Here is an 18,301-nt window from a genome sequence, read left to right on the forward strand (position 1 = left end):
TGTAATGCTACATAATCCTAGTACATTTACCCTCTCGTTCTCTTAAACAACTCTTCCATGCCTTCATCTCTCTTTTTAAACTTCCAAAACTTTCTCCTGGTTCTCATTCCCCTAGCCTCCAAATGTGGAAGTCACCAGAGGTGACCTCAAACCTCTTCTCTATCAACATCCACTCCCTTGGTGATTCATCTAGTGCCATGGCTTTAAACACCATTGCATAATGATAATGGCCCAATCTATACATCCATTCAACCTTTCCCCTGAATATCAGACTCATACATCTAACTTCCTCCTCAATACATCCCCTTGGAAGCTAATAGGTATTGCAAATTTAGTAAGTCCCAACAGACTCGTGACTCCTACACCTGTCCTTCTCCATCTCAGTCACCATCTTCACCATTTACACAGTTACTCATGCCAAAAACCTAGCATTGTTCGGAATTCCCACTGGGCAGTCCAGTGGTTAGGACTCTCACACTTCCACTGCTGTGGGCCCAGGGTTCAATCGTGGCCAAAAAAAAACAAGAACAGAAAACCTACCATTCTTGATTGCTCTTTTCCACACATCCTTTACCTAATTCATCATCAAATCCACTTGGCTCTACTTTCAAAATTTATTCAGAATCTGACCACTCTCTACCACCTCTACCAATACCACCATTTTCTGTCAACTTAATCATTGAGATATCCTTCTAACGTTTTTCTCAATTTCCACCCTTGCCTGACAAGAGTCAGAACGATCTGTTAAAAACTTACATTAGATCCCATCACTTCTTCTACTCAAAATGCTCTAGCTTTTAGCCAGGTGCTCCTATGACCTGTGACCTGGGGGCTCACCAAGTTTCTGATCTCACTGCTCCCCTGCGCTCATTCTGCTTCAGCTTCCTGGGCTGTTGCTGTTCCCTGAAGCACACTGAACACTGTCCCACGTGAGGGCCTTTCTCCCAGGGATTGTCCACTCTGGGATATTCACATGGCTTGCTCCCTCCATTCACAAAGCTGTATGCTTAAATACGATCTGACCACAGAGGCCTTCCATTACCACTCTATATAAGGTAACACCAGCCTCCCCCATCACTCACTAACCCCTTCCTCTGCCTTACTTTTCTTCAGAGAATTTATCACCATCTGGCATACTCATTTGCTTAAATTGTAAACCCTCCCATGAGAGTGTCATAAGAACTAGAGCTTTGGGGCTTCCCTGGTGGCGCAGTGGTTGAGAGTCCGCCTGCCGATGCAGGGGACACGGGTTCGTGCCCCGGTCCGGGAAGATCCCACATGCCGCGGAGCAGCTTGTGTTGACTGCTATACCCCCAGTCCCTAGAATAGTGCCATTCACACACTAAGAAATCAATAAATCATTGTGGGATGAGTAAATCTACTTTGAGATCTTTAAACCCAAAGTTCTGCTGAAAATCAGAGTATACAGACACTGTAGAAACACTGAGCCTAATGTATTAGCAAAGCAGTATTGGAGCATCAAGAATGATACCTGATGACTTACTTTTTCTATTGACTCCAATGTTTCTGTATATTTTTCTTCTGTCTGCTTGATTTCTGCTAGGCAGCAACTTCGTATGTCATTTTCTGGACATTTCTACAATTAGAATTTTCAAATTAACATTATTTAATCAAATTCATGTATTAATCTTTCCAGTAGAAGATAGAAATAAATATTATTGATTTTTTAAGTGTTCCATTCTAATAAAACACATAACTGAAAGATATATTTAACTGCATTTGTGAAGGATCTTTGCTTTTTAAAAGAATTTGAACAATGTAAATGAAAACGTTTTGGATAATTAAAAATATACTTTTAAGTATACCCTCTTTAAACTGAAACATCTATTTTATTATAAATGTTACTGAATCTGGAAACATCATGAATGGTCTTATACAGTTTTCTTAATGTACAGCATACTTTACAAGTGCTGTAGAAATAACTGCAAAAATCATAAAAGGATATTTGGTAAGTAAAAAATCTTAAAATATTTTTTCAAGAGTTAACATCTTGGTGTTTGGCTCTCTTACTGTTTAAGACTCGAGGCAGTAGAACACAGTAGGAAGATCAAAGTTTGGGGGATCAGATAGAATTTGGTTCAAGAACCAGTTTTGCTATTATTAGTTTGTTACCATGAAGAAGTTATCTAATCTCTCTGTGTCTCGGTTTTCTCATCTATAAAACAGAATTACAGTACCCACAGCCCAAGGAGCTGTAAATGAGATAACCTGTGTAGTGTGCTTAACACCCTGAGGAATGCACAAGAAGGGCCCTGTGCGTTCAATCATCATCACTGCTCACCCTGGGCCACATGAACAGCCCAGCACCGTCAGCTCAGTGAAGACGGTCCTTGGGAAAGACAATGAAGAATTTGCTGGTGCCCAAAGCAGCTGATAATTAAAGTGGGTATGGATGATACTTCATCACCTAAAACACTCTTAAACTGCTGCCACAGGCGTCCTGTCAGCTCGTGCAGTGGGTTAAAGCACACATTCATGACGTTAACCGAACACAGGCCAGCCAACTTGTTTCCATCCCACAGAGGCTACTGTCCCCTATGTGGGCACCGGAAAACCCGCCGGCCCTTTATTAAATACAAGAGGTCCAAGAGAGCTGAGCGAATGCATCAAAGCACCGAAGAAACCTAAAGTACCACTCAGCTGATGAAGAAAGTCTTTTGTGTAAAGAAAGACTATGTTAATAAAAGCTTAAGCAACTGACCTTATTTTTCATTTCAAATTATATATGAGAAAATCATTCAAAGTAATTCTGAATGTTTTAGATATTTTAATGCAGATAAAGCTTTGTGGGCTCCTGTTGACTATGGCAATATCTGAAACTAAGTTTATAAAATAGTAAAAAATGATAGGAGACCTATAATGAAACAAACAACAACAACAAAAATACCTCATATCAACCCCTAACAAATACGAAGAAATATTCATTAACCTATACTTTATGCCACGTCAAACTTAAAGTAGATTTACCTGCTTTGTAAGAGATTTCCTTTCATAACAATATAATTTCATGATCCCCTGAAATTATGTTCTATTGCCACTCTGCAATTATTTAGCTGTGTGGCATGCCGTTTACTTGTTAGACTTGATTTTATTACTAGTAAACTAAGAGAATTAGACCAGAGATTCCCTGTGGTTGTTCTGAACTGTAAAACGTCGTGTTTACATGTCTCCAAATGCAGCAACACGTCATGGTTATGCAGTTACAAGCAAGTAAACATAAGAAAACAAACAAACAAAAGATCCCAGCAGAAGTTACATAAATAATTATTGTATTAATTATAATTATGCTATTCTTTTATAATTATAATATACTTATAACATATTATTTCATTTTACTAATTACAATTATTGTATTAATTAGTCTTTCAAATAATCACTTTCCTAATAAAATACTCAGAATAACAAGTCATGGTTATAGAGTTATAAGCAAGATAAAAAAGAAAAACAAACAACAATCCCAGCAGAAGTTACATAAATAATAATAACTATTCTATTAATTATAATTATGCTATTATTTTATAATTATAATTAATATACTTATAAGTATTATTTTATTTTATTAATTATTAATTAGTCCTTCCAATAATCACTTCCTAGTAAGATACTCAGAGTAACTTAAAAAACAGGCAAGTCAAAGTCCTACAGGCTGATGCGCCTCCTCTGCCTTCATCAAGTCCTCGTACACTTCGCCACCTTCGTCTTCCCCATAAACACAGTCGTACAGACCCTCTTCATCTTCCACATGGGTTTCACTGAAGCAAAAGGTATAACATAAACGTCATTTTCTAGCATGCAGTAAATACAGTAGTTAGAAATAGCTTAGTGGATTTTAACAGAAAATCCAGAGAGCAAATCAAATACAATGGAAAGAGTCAAAGGTTTACATTACAGCTCCGCCCCTCCTAATAAGAACAATGACAAATGACAGCCACAGAATCTGACAACCATGGCAGTGCCCTAACCTTCACTGGGCATTTACTATGCCTCTCTGCATGGATTATCTCACCTGGTTTGCCCAGGTCCAGCATTAACTGTGTTATCAGGTAGGCACTGTTGTTTGGCCAATTAGAGTGATAAGGTCTTTGAGAGAACAAAATGTTCTTTGACTTGCCCAGGATAACACAGCTAGTCAGACAGCAGAGCCAGGATTTAAAACCCAGTCTGTCTTACACACTGAGTGTTTTAACTGCTCTATCATACTACCTCCCATTTTTCATATGTCAAGGCCTCAGTTTCATTACCTGTATTAAAGGGTATAATATGGAGAAGACGGGAGTTGGGGAGGATCTAATATGTTATAAATAATCTTTATAAAGCAAAAATTTCTGCTGATTATAATTGTCGATATCTAATGCAATGGTTTTCAAACCATGTTCCTTCAAGGCCACTCAGAGGGTACCCACAGGTTTGATTTAGTCAGATTCTGCTTTTATCTGTTCTATTTGTATTTTGTTTAAAGAAATGGTCCCAAGGCCACAAGACATTTTAAAAAGCCATTGAAATTCTTCTGCTGGTCTCCTGGCAGTGGAAAATAATCCCTATTTTTTTTAAACATCTTTATTGGAGTATAATTGCTTTACAATGGTGTGTTATCTTCCGCTTTATAACAAAGTGAATAGGTTTACAATCTCAAATGAAGGGTTTGGGAAAGATAATCAATCAGTCACTGTGGAAGGGTTCATGGAGACTTTAAAAATCGGGCCCTATTCAGTCAACACAGCAACAGCTGTTTCCACCTATCACCCATTCTGTTACTACTCCTTAAGTTTTTCCTTTCAGTTCAAGAGTTCTAGAATTAGCTTCTATTAACTAATAATGCCAAAGAACTGAGACTAATAAATTTAGGTATGTTAGAAAGAAGCATTAATATATCTCTGAAAAGAAATTCAACTCCTTCAGTACTGCCAGCCTTTAGCATTTCTCTTGGGCCTGTACAGATAGAACATTATAAATTGATACATACAAAAATAAAAACACTAACTATAAATGTCACTCTGCAACTCGGAGCATTTTTCAAAGTAGGTGCAATCACAAGGTTGTCTATGTTTGTCATGAAGAGTTATCTGGAGGCATTTGACAGAAATGAACTGTCAGACACCCAGAAGAAAGGAAGGTGCCTTAAGGGAGAACGATCTGGCGGTGAGAGAAGTTTCAGAAAACCTGCTGTGAGAAAAATTCATTCCAGGATAACCTGCCCACCCGTCCACCCACCTACCTGATTCTTAAACTAAGAATCTACTGATTGCCAGACTTGCCAGTGCTAAGAATGCATGGATCCAGAAGATCCAAGGGCTCTCCCATAGTCTAGTGTGGAAAACAGCACATAAACACATAATTCCATGAGTGCAGAGGAAAGAGTAAGAATAACTCTGACTAAGGAAGGCAGGGAAAGCTTCATGGAAGATATTACATCTGAACTGGATCTTGAGTGTATTTATTTATTCAATAGGTATTTGCTGAATAAATACTATGTTCCAGCAGATATAGCTGCAGACAAGGCAGACACAGTTTCCACCCTCCAGGGTGACACAATGAATGAGAAGAGGAGATGAGCATTCAAAGGACCCCAACCTGTGCGATGGCAGAGAGGTGTGCAGAAGCTGGCAACGTGAGGGGTGGAGTCCCGTCCAGTGGGACCAGGTGAGTGAGGGGAGCCCCAGAGGGAAGAGGTGAACCAATCTGAGAAGGACCCTGCACTCTGGAAGCTCAACCTTACCTGGGGATCTGCGGACCACAGGGGGTTACAGAGGGGTAGCGTGGAGGGTCAAGAAGCCAGGCAGGGAGATAGAGAAGCCAAGAAATGAAATGTTGTGGGTGAGAGGTAATGAGTGTGATAACCAGGGTAAAGGCAGATGAGGAGAGAAACCGAGATTCAGGAGACCGTGTCAGCTACCACCAACCAGACTTGGGGACCAATCCGGATTAGGGAGAGGGGGAGGGACTGAACGATGCTTTCAGCTCTCTACTCTGAAAAACTGGGGAGATGGTGAGTCTTATTGGCAGTTCCAGAATTTCCATACTGAGGGGCTTAGGCAGGCAGTCTTGCCTGAGAACAGTGGGGCTGTTAAACTGGTTCGAGCACTTTCTATAACTCATCAAAGGGTAGGAAGGTCTGATGAGTTCATGAAGGAACTGAGATTAAAGAAATGATAAAGGAGTAGGTTCTGTATCAAAGGGGATCCTGTTCAGAAGGAAAACAGGCTGTGAAATCCTTTTCCTCCGTCAGACCCTCCAACCCCCACCCCCAAACCAACAAAAAAAAGCCAAAAAAACAAACAAAGAAAATCACATCGTCTTTAAGTCTTGCTATTGACTATTTTGCATGAGGTATATATGTATAAATTCACACAGATTCTTCTCTAAGAATTGTAGGAGTGACACACACGCGCCCACACACATTGCGACTGGGCTAGAACAGTCTGGGTTTTGTTATTCAATCCCATACTAAAGCTGTTTTTCTTGCTAACAGTTTGGGCAGTAATCTCTGATTTGCACAAAATGAAGAAGGGAGAGGGAGGAAGAAGCTGTGATTCTTCAAATGGTCAATAAATCAACAGCAATCTATATTAGCTTTCCTGTGTCTGGGCAACCTAGATATGGCCCCGTCTGACACCCTGGTCATAAAGGTTGAAGGAGCAAGGACACTACCATTTAGCCATCTCACACGCTCTCCATTCCATCCTGTGTCTGTTTCTCTCCACGTGAGGACAGAATGACTCCCCCTGCCTGGGGAGCAGACCAGTGTTTGTTCTGGGGCCCTCCCTTCAAGCAATTCACTCCCAGAGGTTAAAGGGAAGTCTATGAGCCCATAGAGATCATAACAAAGCCAAGACTGAAAAGCAAACCCTCATAGCAAACTCAAAAGCAGGCATTTGCAGGAAACACACGACATTTGGACCTCTGACCACCTGGTGAAGAGGTGAAGTAGACTGCACCTCCCAGAGCATGTGAGCTAGCACCTCAGAGCAGCCAGTTCGGGGGCCCAAGTTTTCTCCAAACTTGCATCCTCACAGGATTTACCTTGGCATCAACAGAACAAGACGAGGGAAGACTATAAAAATGAGTAGGTGTAGGTGACAACTGGTGGGGAGTTAAGATAGAATGTCATCATAGCACTGGAAATAATATTCTAAGATGACAAGGAATTCGATTATAAGTAATCTTATAGTCACTTTACGAAGATTGTAGCCAATTCAATGAGACAATCAGCAATTACCTTGCTGAAGATTAGTGAGTTCTTGGAGATTTTAAGAAGAGATAAGAAACCATTCTTGATACACATGTAAAATACAAGACTTCGAGGCCCATCCAAAGGCAGCCTACTCTGGGAAGCGCTACCAGCCTTCCGGTGGCTCCTATCATGGTGCTCTCCTGCTGAAAGTTCTCAGAGGAGCAAGGCAGGGTGCCTCTGGGAATCAACGCAGTGAGTAAGAGCCTCCACGCTAGAATAAAAACTGCCTGGGTTCCAATCCAAAGACTACTATTTACTAGCAATATGATCTTCAGCAAGTTACTTAGCTTTTCAAGCCTCATTTTCTCATTTGTAAACTGTGGTGATACTAGGAACAACCTCATAATGTGGTGTTACATGAGAGATGAATGTAACATGGTTAGGACAGAAACGCGCACTCAATAAGCTCCTATGAACTGATAGATGTCTCATGATAGCTCCAGCCTGAAGCATCATGCCTGGAAGACAGTAAGTGCTCAATGCAGCTTTGGCTGATTAATTCAGAAAACAGATACTTACTGAGGATCTACTAGACACTGTTTGAAGTGCTAGGAAAAGAGCCAAGAATGAGGTCAAGTCCCTGACCTCATGAAGCAGGCCTTCTGATGAGGAGACGGACAACAAATGAAGCAAGCCGAGACTGCCTCAGGTAGAGGCGAGTACCATAAAAACACAGAGCAAGGTAAGGGCAGCAATTTTAGATAGGAAAGGCCTTGCTGGGAGAGCCATCTGAGCAAAGACTTGGATGGCGAGGGGTCAGCCACATGGGTAAAAGGGACAGCAAGTGTAAAAGTCCTAGAGCAAGAACAAGGTCCGTGTGCTGGGGTATTAGGATGGATCAGTGGATGAATTTCCACAAGATCTGAATCTCTCCTGGAGCAGAATCGATGTCTTCTTATAATTCTTTGCAAACGTACCTGATCTTTGGCATCAGTTCCTTGAGGGGTGAGGATCAAGTTTTACCTTTATTTGTAATCTGCACAACTCACTCAATCAGTGGAAGATAACCAGCTGCAAAGACCTTTAGCCTCTCCCAACTATTAAATAATACAGCCCAAAAGGATTCTCTCTTCAGAATCAACACCATCTAATGAAACATCCCTGAATAACTCCCACACACACTGATCTCGTTCGTCCTTGAACTTACACAGCAAGCACTGTCTGTCCTACAAGTCCGGTGGTAGATTCTATTAATACTTCTCTCGTTAATTGTCTGATTCCAGGTTTATCTACTACCTTTACTATGCCTTTGAGAAACTTCCAAATGTTACTTCATTGCTGTCTGTTTCTTTACTCTCCATAGAGACTTGCACAATGCAAGACACATAAGAGGAATTAAAAGCCAGTTGAAGTACATTTTCTCATGAAGCTTTCCATGAGGAGTTTGAGGTTAATTCTCACATGTCTTAATCACTAAGCCACGGTTCCCCTTCAGAGAGCTATTTTAACACCCACGGTTAAAATCCACAAAGGATGCAAAAATTGGCAGTGGTGTACTTTTGCTGAAAATGCTCAACATACTCTATTAAATCAGGCAGGCTTTTGTAGATGTCGTCATCATCAACGCTTTCTTCTGTTGGGAAGGGCCTAGGAGGGAGGGAAAAAAAAAAGAGTGAATAGGTAACAACTAGGCTGGACGTTTACCTCTCATGAAACACATATGCTCAGCTGCTGCCAAAGTGGTCAGATCAGTCATCATGTTTAACATGACATCTGGGGCTTCTTCCAAAGTGCCTGCCTGTGGCTGTGTCAGGGTCCCCCATGGAGGCATGGCACCTGCTACCTCAAATCACCTGCAGCAATCACGGCTGGTCACCACAGTCATGTGAGCAGTTGTGGACATGCTGAGGTGCTCATCTGACCTCCCAACAGCCACACACCTGCAGGCTCACGTCAGTGCCCACTGCAGCTCCCCAGCTCAGAGCGAGTCCTTGCCTTCAGCACCATTCAGATTCTTTGCACTTACAGAATCTGATCTGACAAATAACCTGGTAATTTGGTAACAACCATTCTAGCATGACTCAATTCACTAGTGTAGATGAGAATTAGAAGACAAAAATGCCATGCCCTTTATATATGATCATTGACTCTGATATACTTTTGTACTCAGACCGTAAGTTGTGCGAGTTGTATTTTTTATTTTTCGTCTATTGGACAAATAAGTCAAACAGGCCTCAAAAAGAGTACGATGTTTTCTTTGTCCCCTGCTCAAAGAAAATCACTTTAGTTTCTACCCTATTTCTAGCCATTGGCTTCCCTTGTTTGCTTCGTACTATGAACTTTATTGATAACACCAACATAATGCCCCAAATTTATGTCTAACAAAATCAGTGATTATACTGTAGCGGCCAAAAGTTTTACCCTTTTTACATGAAGTCAGCATGTCACATGTTCCATAAAAACAAGAGGATCCATCAAATAACAAATAAGCACTAGATAATTACTAAATAATTATATTTAGTATAGTGAAAACATTTTCACATTCGTTTATGTATTAACTTAGTACTTATGTCATCTGAGGAACACATATGTTTCATATAAATTAAAATGTGTGAGAAATGCCAGTTTCAAAATCCTTTTTTAAATAAATGTTGACACATTTTATTATACTCTTATATACAAGTCTATTGTAGTAAAAAATTGAAATTATAAGTAAGAATAACAAGGAAAAAACTCTTCTGTATATAGTTTCAGAATCAACAATATATAAATACATAAGAATAGAATCATGGTATTTCAAAATTTGCTGTTTGCATATAACAAAATATATGTTGACATGGAAAGATAATCATGTGTTGAAGCAAAAATGACAAGGTATGGAACATTTATCCAGCCTACAGACTACTGTAGAAAGCTGCCAAACTCATGGCCCATTTCTGAGGAAGGGTCTGTGGCTGTCTTCCCCAAGGTCACTGTGCTTTGTACCCAGGGACTGGGCTGTCATGCTTGGATCCTCTCTGTTTGAATCTGAATGTGAACAGAAAAATGGAAGCAACAGAAGAGACCCAGGGTCACAGAGCCCCATAACGGCTGGAGACTGAATTATGGAGCCCTGAGGAAATCAGGTAAAAAATGAGATCCATTCCATTTCCATGTGGCCTGGCTGTGGCTACTGAAACTGTTTTTCTGTATTTCTAACATTCCTAATAATACAACTTTCTGACTGACTTAACTTGAATATGCAGTATTTTAAACAGAAAAGGCACGACACAACATAACACATCTACCTTTCCATACTTAACTGATTGCATAATGCTTCACTGCACGGAGAAGGTATAATTTAACCAATTTACAGTGGACCCTTGAACAACAAGGTTTGACCTGCATACTTCCACTTATACATGGATTTTTTTCAATAGTAAATACTACAATACTACACGATCCACAGTTGGTTGGAACCACGGGTGCAGAGGAACTGAGGATGCAAAGGGCCGAATATAAATTATACTCAAATTTTCAACTGTGTGCATAGTTGGTGCTCCTAATCCCCACGTTTTTCAAGGATCAACAGTACTTCCAAGTTTTTCACTTAGTTCCAAACTTTCAATACACCTTCTCGAACATATATTATTTTATACTTGTCTGATTATTTCTTGAATGCCTAGAAGTTGTGAGTTATTGTTATGGCCTACAGGATATAAATGTATTGCAATATCTTTTAAAATATCTATTTAATTAAGCATTTATGTTTGTCTTAATGAATCACCTGTATAGGAATGTTAGAGGAAGTTAAAACAAAGAACTGTATCAGTGACAGTAACCAGTGAGTTGAGAACGATGTTTAGCCAATGTGTCTTATTCAACGCTACGAATAAGTTCTTACTTTCTCGATAAATTTCAAATGTCTATTGAGCACTTATATACCCGGCCACTCTGCATGAATGAGATGTGGTCCCTGTATGCAAAGTGCTTTACATATTTATGTAAAGCACTTTGTAGTAGCCATTTTAGTAGCCATTCAATAAACAATCACTTCATTGAACTGAACAGGACACAAAAACCACAGAGAAGCTAGCTTACCTGATTCCTGTGGCCAGCGCTACAGGTGTGCGAGAGAGTCGCGATAATGTTTCTATAACCTGAGAAAAGAGGAAAGGGCTCACTGGACATGTATTTCAGAAAAAATTTTTTTTTTCAAAAACAGTAGTTTTACAATCTATATTAACAATAGCAGCGGAAACGTAAGTTTGCAGGTGTCACCAAAGTGCAGAAAGAGTTGTAACTGAGAAGTATAAACACCTACTTATAATTTTGTCCCTTTCCTTAATTTTCTGACTCTACTTATAATTTTGTCCCTTTCCTTAATTTTATGACTCTAAGCAGATTACTAAGCATGTGGTTTGCAGTCTTGATCAGTAAAAAACAAGGAGCTAGACAGGGTAATTCTAAAGTTCTCATGTCTCCCCTACTACATGATCTGAAAGACCCTGTAACGCTGCTCTGTCCAAAACAGTAGACACTAACCACACAGAGGCTATTTAAATTTAAATTAATTAAAAATTTAAAAACAAAAAATCAGGTTCCTTAGTTGGACTAGCCACGTTGCATGTGCTCAGTAGCCCATGCGCCTAGTGGCTACTGCATTGGACAACACAGACATCAAACACTTCCATTATCACAGAAAGTTCTATTGGACAGCATTGCTGTATCGCAAAGTGGTTCAGAGGGTGGGCTCTCCAGCCAGACCATGTCATGTGATTTCTGATCCCGACTTCACCATTTATCAGCCGTATATCCGTGTGCAAACTACTTAACTTCTCTGGGTCTCAGCTTTCTCTTCTGGATACTGCCTATAATAATTAAGTTAGGTTATTAACAATCACTACCTTATTATAAGAATTAAAAAGATAATACATGTAAAGCATTTATATGGTAGCTATTCTTTATAATTGCCAACTTTAAGAAAATTACCTTATTCTAATTCTGAATATTTTCAGAAAAGGAATTTCCTAAATTACCCTTAATTATCTGTATCTGTTTCAAAAATTCTTCATAAAGGTCTTCAGTACCTAACCCTCGATGTGCCCTGCTAGAGCTTTAGCATTAGTACATAGCAATTGTACCCTTCCTTCCCACTTTTACACCTAACAGCATCTCTTTCAAAGACTTAATGAGGGAGCTAATGAGCTAAAATGTGTTTTTCTCATGAAACCTGTTTCAATGATAATAGATATAATTTTTCTTTAAGTATCTAAACTAAACATAAATATGTTCTACTACAAGGCCTATTCACAATGAGAAAACAGAAAGAGAAAAGGTAAAAATCTATCTCTAGGTTGAGGTAGTCTTTGAATTCCCCAGTTCAAATGTGGAAATGTAAAGTTTCCAGTACTAGGAGTCTCATAAGGGTATTAGCCACACATATACTTATTTATCACCTACTTCAGAAGGCAGTATATTGTTGTGGTTACAAACTCTGAACTGAGAACACCTGGATGAGCTAGGCCCACTTTCACCAGCCTCTATAAAATGTGGATAATAACAAGTACCTACCTGCCTCACGGAGTTATTGAAAAATTAAATGACACAATGCCCATCAAATGCTTAACTCAACAAATGTGAACTGTTATTAATATATAAAATAAAATTATTATTATATACAAATGAAATTTAATCTAATCGAAAGCCTTTATGCAATTTCTTTCTGGTTTAACCTTGCTGAAGAGCAAAAAGCAACCACCTAGGTAACACTTGATATCAATTAATTTCCATAAGAAAGATAAAGCATCTTCAGTGAGTCTGTAAATTCAGAAGATCATGAACGAACAAATAATAAATTTATCAAAATAAACTGATTCAAGATAAAAATAATCATCTGCTAAATTTCCAAAAATATGCATTACTGGGTGAAAAGTCTAGCTATTGGAGGATTCCAGGATAATCTGTGGAGTAATATTTAGACTGCTGAATTAACTACATTGTTGAATTTTAGCATGAGCCTTATCCTGATGCAGCACTGTTCTAAAGTTATGGGGGGAAGTCGGCTTCTAATTCGTTTTTTCACAGCAGTGTCACTACTCAATAACAAGAGAAATAGCAACAGCATTAGTACTGCTATGTGTTTTACTACTGCTATTATTTAACACAAATGTTAAAACACCAGAAACCTGTCCCCGCCACACAAGACTATATGTAGTTTGATTTTTTTAATACAATTGTCCACCAGAGGGAGCGAGACAATAGTCTATCACTTCACTCCTGCATTGAATGTAAGTACAAACATTTCTGAAAAGTAACAAGCTGAAACCAACTGTTATTTACTTAAAAGGATTATCTAGTCTATTCAATGATAGAAAAATAACATAAAGATAAAAGTTGAGTGGATGGAACTGAAGGATAATATGTAACATGTCTTAAAGTGAATCTCTCAGGGGACTATTACTCGGTTTTGTATTGTACATCAAGTCCATCCATTAACTCTTAAGTTTAGCCAAAGCAAATAAGGACCGTTTGGTCAATGTAGTGTTTTAGAACAGTGTGTATTCTATATAAAGATGGAGTGTATCCAGATTTGGAATAGACAAGTACACAAATTAATGCCAGATTCTCAGGTCCTCTGTGTGGAGAATGACCTGCCGTTAGAAACATCCGTTCAAGTATATTTACAAAAGAAAATAGCCCCAAGGGCGGTAAGAAGACTATTTGCCTTGAAATGTCTTAATTTCTAAATTGTTGCCTCAAATGACATGACATATGGACATTTACTCCCAGAAAGCGGGGTAACAAGTTAGAATATTTGCAAGTTAATAGGCTGAAAACCAACTACTAAATCCACATCATGGATTTTCTTTCTCTACCTACATCCATCCCTTGTTTGATAAGAAGAGTGGCATTTGCAAAGAAATGAAAAAATTCCAGATAACAGGAATAAGTGTTACCGTGCGAGGAAGGTGGGAGAGGTGAGCAGGGCTCCTGTGTGTCTACTTTAGAAGGGTGGGCTAGATCCCAGAATCTATGAAGGGTCATTGACAAGTTTAAGGAAGATAGCAGGGTCAAAATTGCATTTTTAGAAGATCACTCAGCAAAGTGAAGGACAGACCGGGGTAGGAGGATGTGGGATACAGACAGCGACCAGGAGACCCACTGGCAGGGTTGGGTGGGGGGTGGTTCTCAATCATCCAGGTGAGAAATGAGAGGTCTGCAGGAGAGCTAGAGAAGAGGGGGAAATATGCGAAGTATTTAGGAACATCAGCTGACACAACGTGGAGGCTCAGGAAGGAGGAAGAACCTGGGACCACCTGGGTCGGCTGTTACAGCGCAGAGGGGCCGCCCACCTGGAGTGCTCTGGGATGCTCCCAAGGAGGAAGCCCTTGTCCTCTGTTCCCTCCATACGCCTGACTACATCCATCCTCGACTCAGCCAGGCTGGTCCCCACCCAGAGCCTTCTCTGACCATCGCCCTCCTGCAGTCTGGGTTCTTTCTGTCCCCACAGGACCCTGGACATAACTCTGCCCTAGCACCTATCCCCTTATTCAAAATTTATCTGCTGTTTAAAATATTTCAAAAGGACTTGTGTTTATCTTACCAATTGAAATAATGCAGCAATACATTAAAAGTTGCCCACCCCCCCACACACACCCCTCTCTCACCTTCTGCCTAAAGGAGACCAGAGCTAAGAATCTGGTGTGACTCTTGCAGAATTGTTTTTTTCTTTTTCTTTATGATTATTATTTTAGGTAATGTGTTTCTGTTATACAGATTTCTCTACCAACGCGCTTTTGTCATTTACCAACATATCACATACAGTGGTGTCAACACATACAGATCTTTATTCATTTTAATGAATTCATTCATTCATTTGAATGTTGTATCACATTCCAGTGTCTGTGTATAACATAATGATTTAACGCTTCCCCTGCCAGAGAACTTTTTCAACATTTTGCTACAACAATGCTGCAATTACCATCCTTGCCAAATACCTTTTCAATTGTGTACAGGTATTACTATAGGAAGGATTCCTAGATGGGCTGACTAGGTATAACCATTGCTCTTCAATAAATATGCACAACCTCACATTACCCCTGAAGAGTGTGTAAGAATACAGCAAGGCAATCTAATGACCTGTTTGTCTTTCCCATCCAACAATGGAAAATACCTTAAGGGCAGGGAAACTGCTTCTTCACTGTTCTATTCCCATCACTGCACTCACAGCCAGCCTCCAAACAACCACTTAACACAAAAATATTTGTTGCTCAAACAAAGGAATGACTACTACTTACCCTGCAAAATTGTTGTGAAGATTAGGGATAATATGTGTAAAGATATGTAAAGAGCTGAGCCTGCCACAAGTGAGGAATGAATGAGTAATTGAAGAAGCCCATTATGAAAATTAAATATTAAATTGAGAAAGAGTTGCTTCTCTCCTCAAACCTAGAGACAGCATACACAGTGGCACACCCCTCCCCATCAAAATTTTCCCCCTAATGATAATTTTTATTTAGTTTGGGCTCTTTATTTTTTCCATCTCCATTAGTCAGTTTAAAAGCCATGAAATTAAAAGTTTGCCAAAACTGAATGGCAACACTGTACACTAATAAAGCTACCCATTTTAACTCTTCTCTTCATGAGACCTTCTGGCTAATTCTCACCCTCTGCTTATCTGGCACATTGATAAGCAGTTGATACCGCAGTTTGTGAGAAAAGCAAGTCAACCGTGCAGAAGCAGTTTGCCATAGCTCCTTCCAAGGTCTTGAGTTAAGGAAGCCATGGACATAGAGAAGAACTCAAGGAGCCGTGGGGACCAGCACACAGGTCTGCCAAGAAGTACTAATTAATTATGGCTTTACCTCCTTGAGCTCTCTACTCTGAAGTTTTATCTCTTAACTCTCTCCCTGACCCAATGGGAAGGCTATAAAGATTCCTGAACAGGGCTCTGGATTCAATAAGAGTTCCTGGGGAAGTGCTTCTTCCAGGAAGATAGGTTCAAAAAGGGCAATCAGGTGGCTTCAAGCTTGAGTCCCAAGCACCAGACAAGCTTGGCTGTTCAAGAACGGTCTGCAGCATTGCAGCACCACAGCACAAAGCTACCATCTAGCAGGTGAAGCTATGGGCAGGGATGCTGCATCATGGTTCCTACAGGCTCAGGGCAAGTACCCTGTGGGTTCATGGAGGAAAACCCCAAGCCCTAGAGGATATAATTGGAAGTATGGGCCTGGGAGTGGTGGGCTGAGTAATTCAGACAGAAGGATAGACCTGTAGACTAGACTGGGTGCAACCGGAAGCAGCCCAGAGACCTGGTATTACCCAGGCATCTGATTCTCTGCCAATGAAGCCTAACTCTAAATCCAACCAGATGGTGAGTTTCAGGCTAACAATATATCTCACTTTCTCATAGGAAATCAACAGAACTCATTATCTTAATTTCCTTTGCAATTCTAATCTCACACAGCAAATTACCCCATTAGGATACACTGCAGCTTAGTGTCATTTCTAGCAACATGTTTACGTCTTTCCTAAAATAGCTGGTTGTTGCTTTGAGTACTGTAGAAGGCTGTCGAAAAACATCCCTAGCACTTCTTCTGTGGGTAAAGCAAAGCAGTACAACCAGATAAGATGAGTAAAATATTACTTCTGTATCAAGATGATTATGAACTATGGGAAACTCATTTGCACTGTTCAAAAGAGTAGAGCATCTATATGGGTTTAAGTGGTCCAAATTACAGTTTGTGCAGACCTTGATACTGATCATAAATGCAAGAATTATTCTGTATGTATTATTCTGAGGCTTCAAAAGTAAAGCTCTATAGAGAAAAAGAACCTCTCTTTAGGAAAGTCATATACTAGACTGGTTAAGATGCAAGCTTAAGACTCAGATTTTCTGGATTCACATCCCAGCTCCACCTCTCACTAGCTGGGTAACCACAGAAGAATGTCCTATACTTCTACTGCTATTTCCTAATGCCACTGTTGCCACCATCATCATTGGTAAAGTAAGATTTGGTCTTTGCAAAGCACTTCAGAAAATAACATGTGATGTCTACCTCAAGTTATCATAGGATACAAAAGAAAGCTTTCTAATGGCTGGGAATACATTTAATAAATTATGTTGTACATTCGAGTACCTGATAGCTAGCGTTTGTTAATAGTTGCCAACAGATGCTAAGCTTGTCTAATTGTAACACTATGCTTTTTAAAAATGAGGACTGTTGACAGCAAATGCTTTTCTTTTATTTAGTATTCATTTTCTGCTTCCGTGTAATTAATGTTTAATCAAAATAATCATATAAAAAATATAAACTCGTGTCATACCAAAGTATGTCTAACAGGCTAAAAACAATTGCATTTGACCTTGCTACAGTGAATTTCAGTAAAAAACAAACAAATGCTCCACGCCTAGTCTGCTCATGAAGATATAACACTAATAACGACCAGAATCACATCCAGCTCATAAAAGAGCTCTAAGAACTGACAGTACAAAGAGATGGGCTCAGAGAAGCTTCAGCACACATCGCCCCTCAGTCCCCATCCCCTCCACACCTCACTGCCTCAAAAAATATAAAAATCTATGTATTGGGGGCTGGGAGCTGAGGCTCCAGCTTTGGTTGGAAGCTGGGAGAGGACTGGGGTTGGCTGCGTGAGGACAGCCTGAAGGGGCTAGTGCACCACGGCTAGCAGGGAGGGAGTCCGGGAAAAAGTCTGGACCTGCCAAAGAGGCAAGAGACTTTTTCTTCCCTCTGCTTCCTGGTGCGAGAGGAAAGGGGATTAAGCACGCCGGCTGCGTAAAGGAGCTCCAGAGACGGGCATGAGACGCTAAGGCTGCCGCTGCCACCACCAAGAAGCCTGTGTGCGAGAACAGGTCACTCTCCACACCTCCCCTCCAGGGAACCTGTGCAGCCCACCACTGCCAGGGTCCCGGGATACAGAGACAACTTCCCCGGGAGAACGCACGGCACGCCTCAGCCTGCTGCAACGTCACGCTGGCCTCTGCCACCACAGGCTCGCCCCGCATCCGTACCCCTCCCTCCCCCCGGCCTGAGCCAAAGACGCTGAAGCAGCTGCTCCTTTAACCCCGTCCTGTCTGAGCGAAGAGCAGACGCCCTCGGGCGACCT

The 18,301-nt window shown here is 40.3% G+C and overlaps 1 protein-coding gene across 1 annotated transcript in view; it reads right to left on the reverse strand.

Moving 5' to 3' along the window:
- Positions 1 to 18,301, reverse strand: part of VAV3 (vav guanine nucleotide exchange factor 3) — a 412,985-nt gene that overhangs the window by 207,538 nt on the left and 187,146 nt on the right. The window contains exons 3-6 of the mRNA XM_067041064.1: positions 11,273 to 11,331; positions 8,774 to 8,839; positions 3,665 to 3,773; positions 1,505 to 1,597 (exon numbers count right to left, since the gene is read on the reverse strand). Coding sequence (XP_066897165.1) covers positions 1,505 to 1,597; positions 3,665 to 3,773; positions 8,774 to 8,839; positions 11,273 to 11,331 — 327 coding nt within the window. The remainder of the gene's footprint in view (positions 1 to 1,504; positions 1,598 to 3,664; positions 3,774 to 8,773; positions 8,840 to 11,272; positions 11,332 to 18,301) is intronic.

The sequence above is a fragment of the Kogia breviceps genome, chromosome 1 (assembly GCF_026419965.1).
Source record: "Kogia breviceps isolate mKogBre1 chromosome 1, mKogBre1 haplotype 1, whole genome shotgun sequence".
Taxonomy (NCBI): domain Eukaryota; kingdom Metazoa; phylum Chordata; class Mammalia; order Artiodactyla; family Physeteridae; genus Kogia; species Kogia breviceps.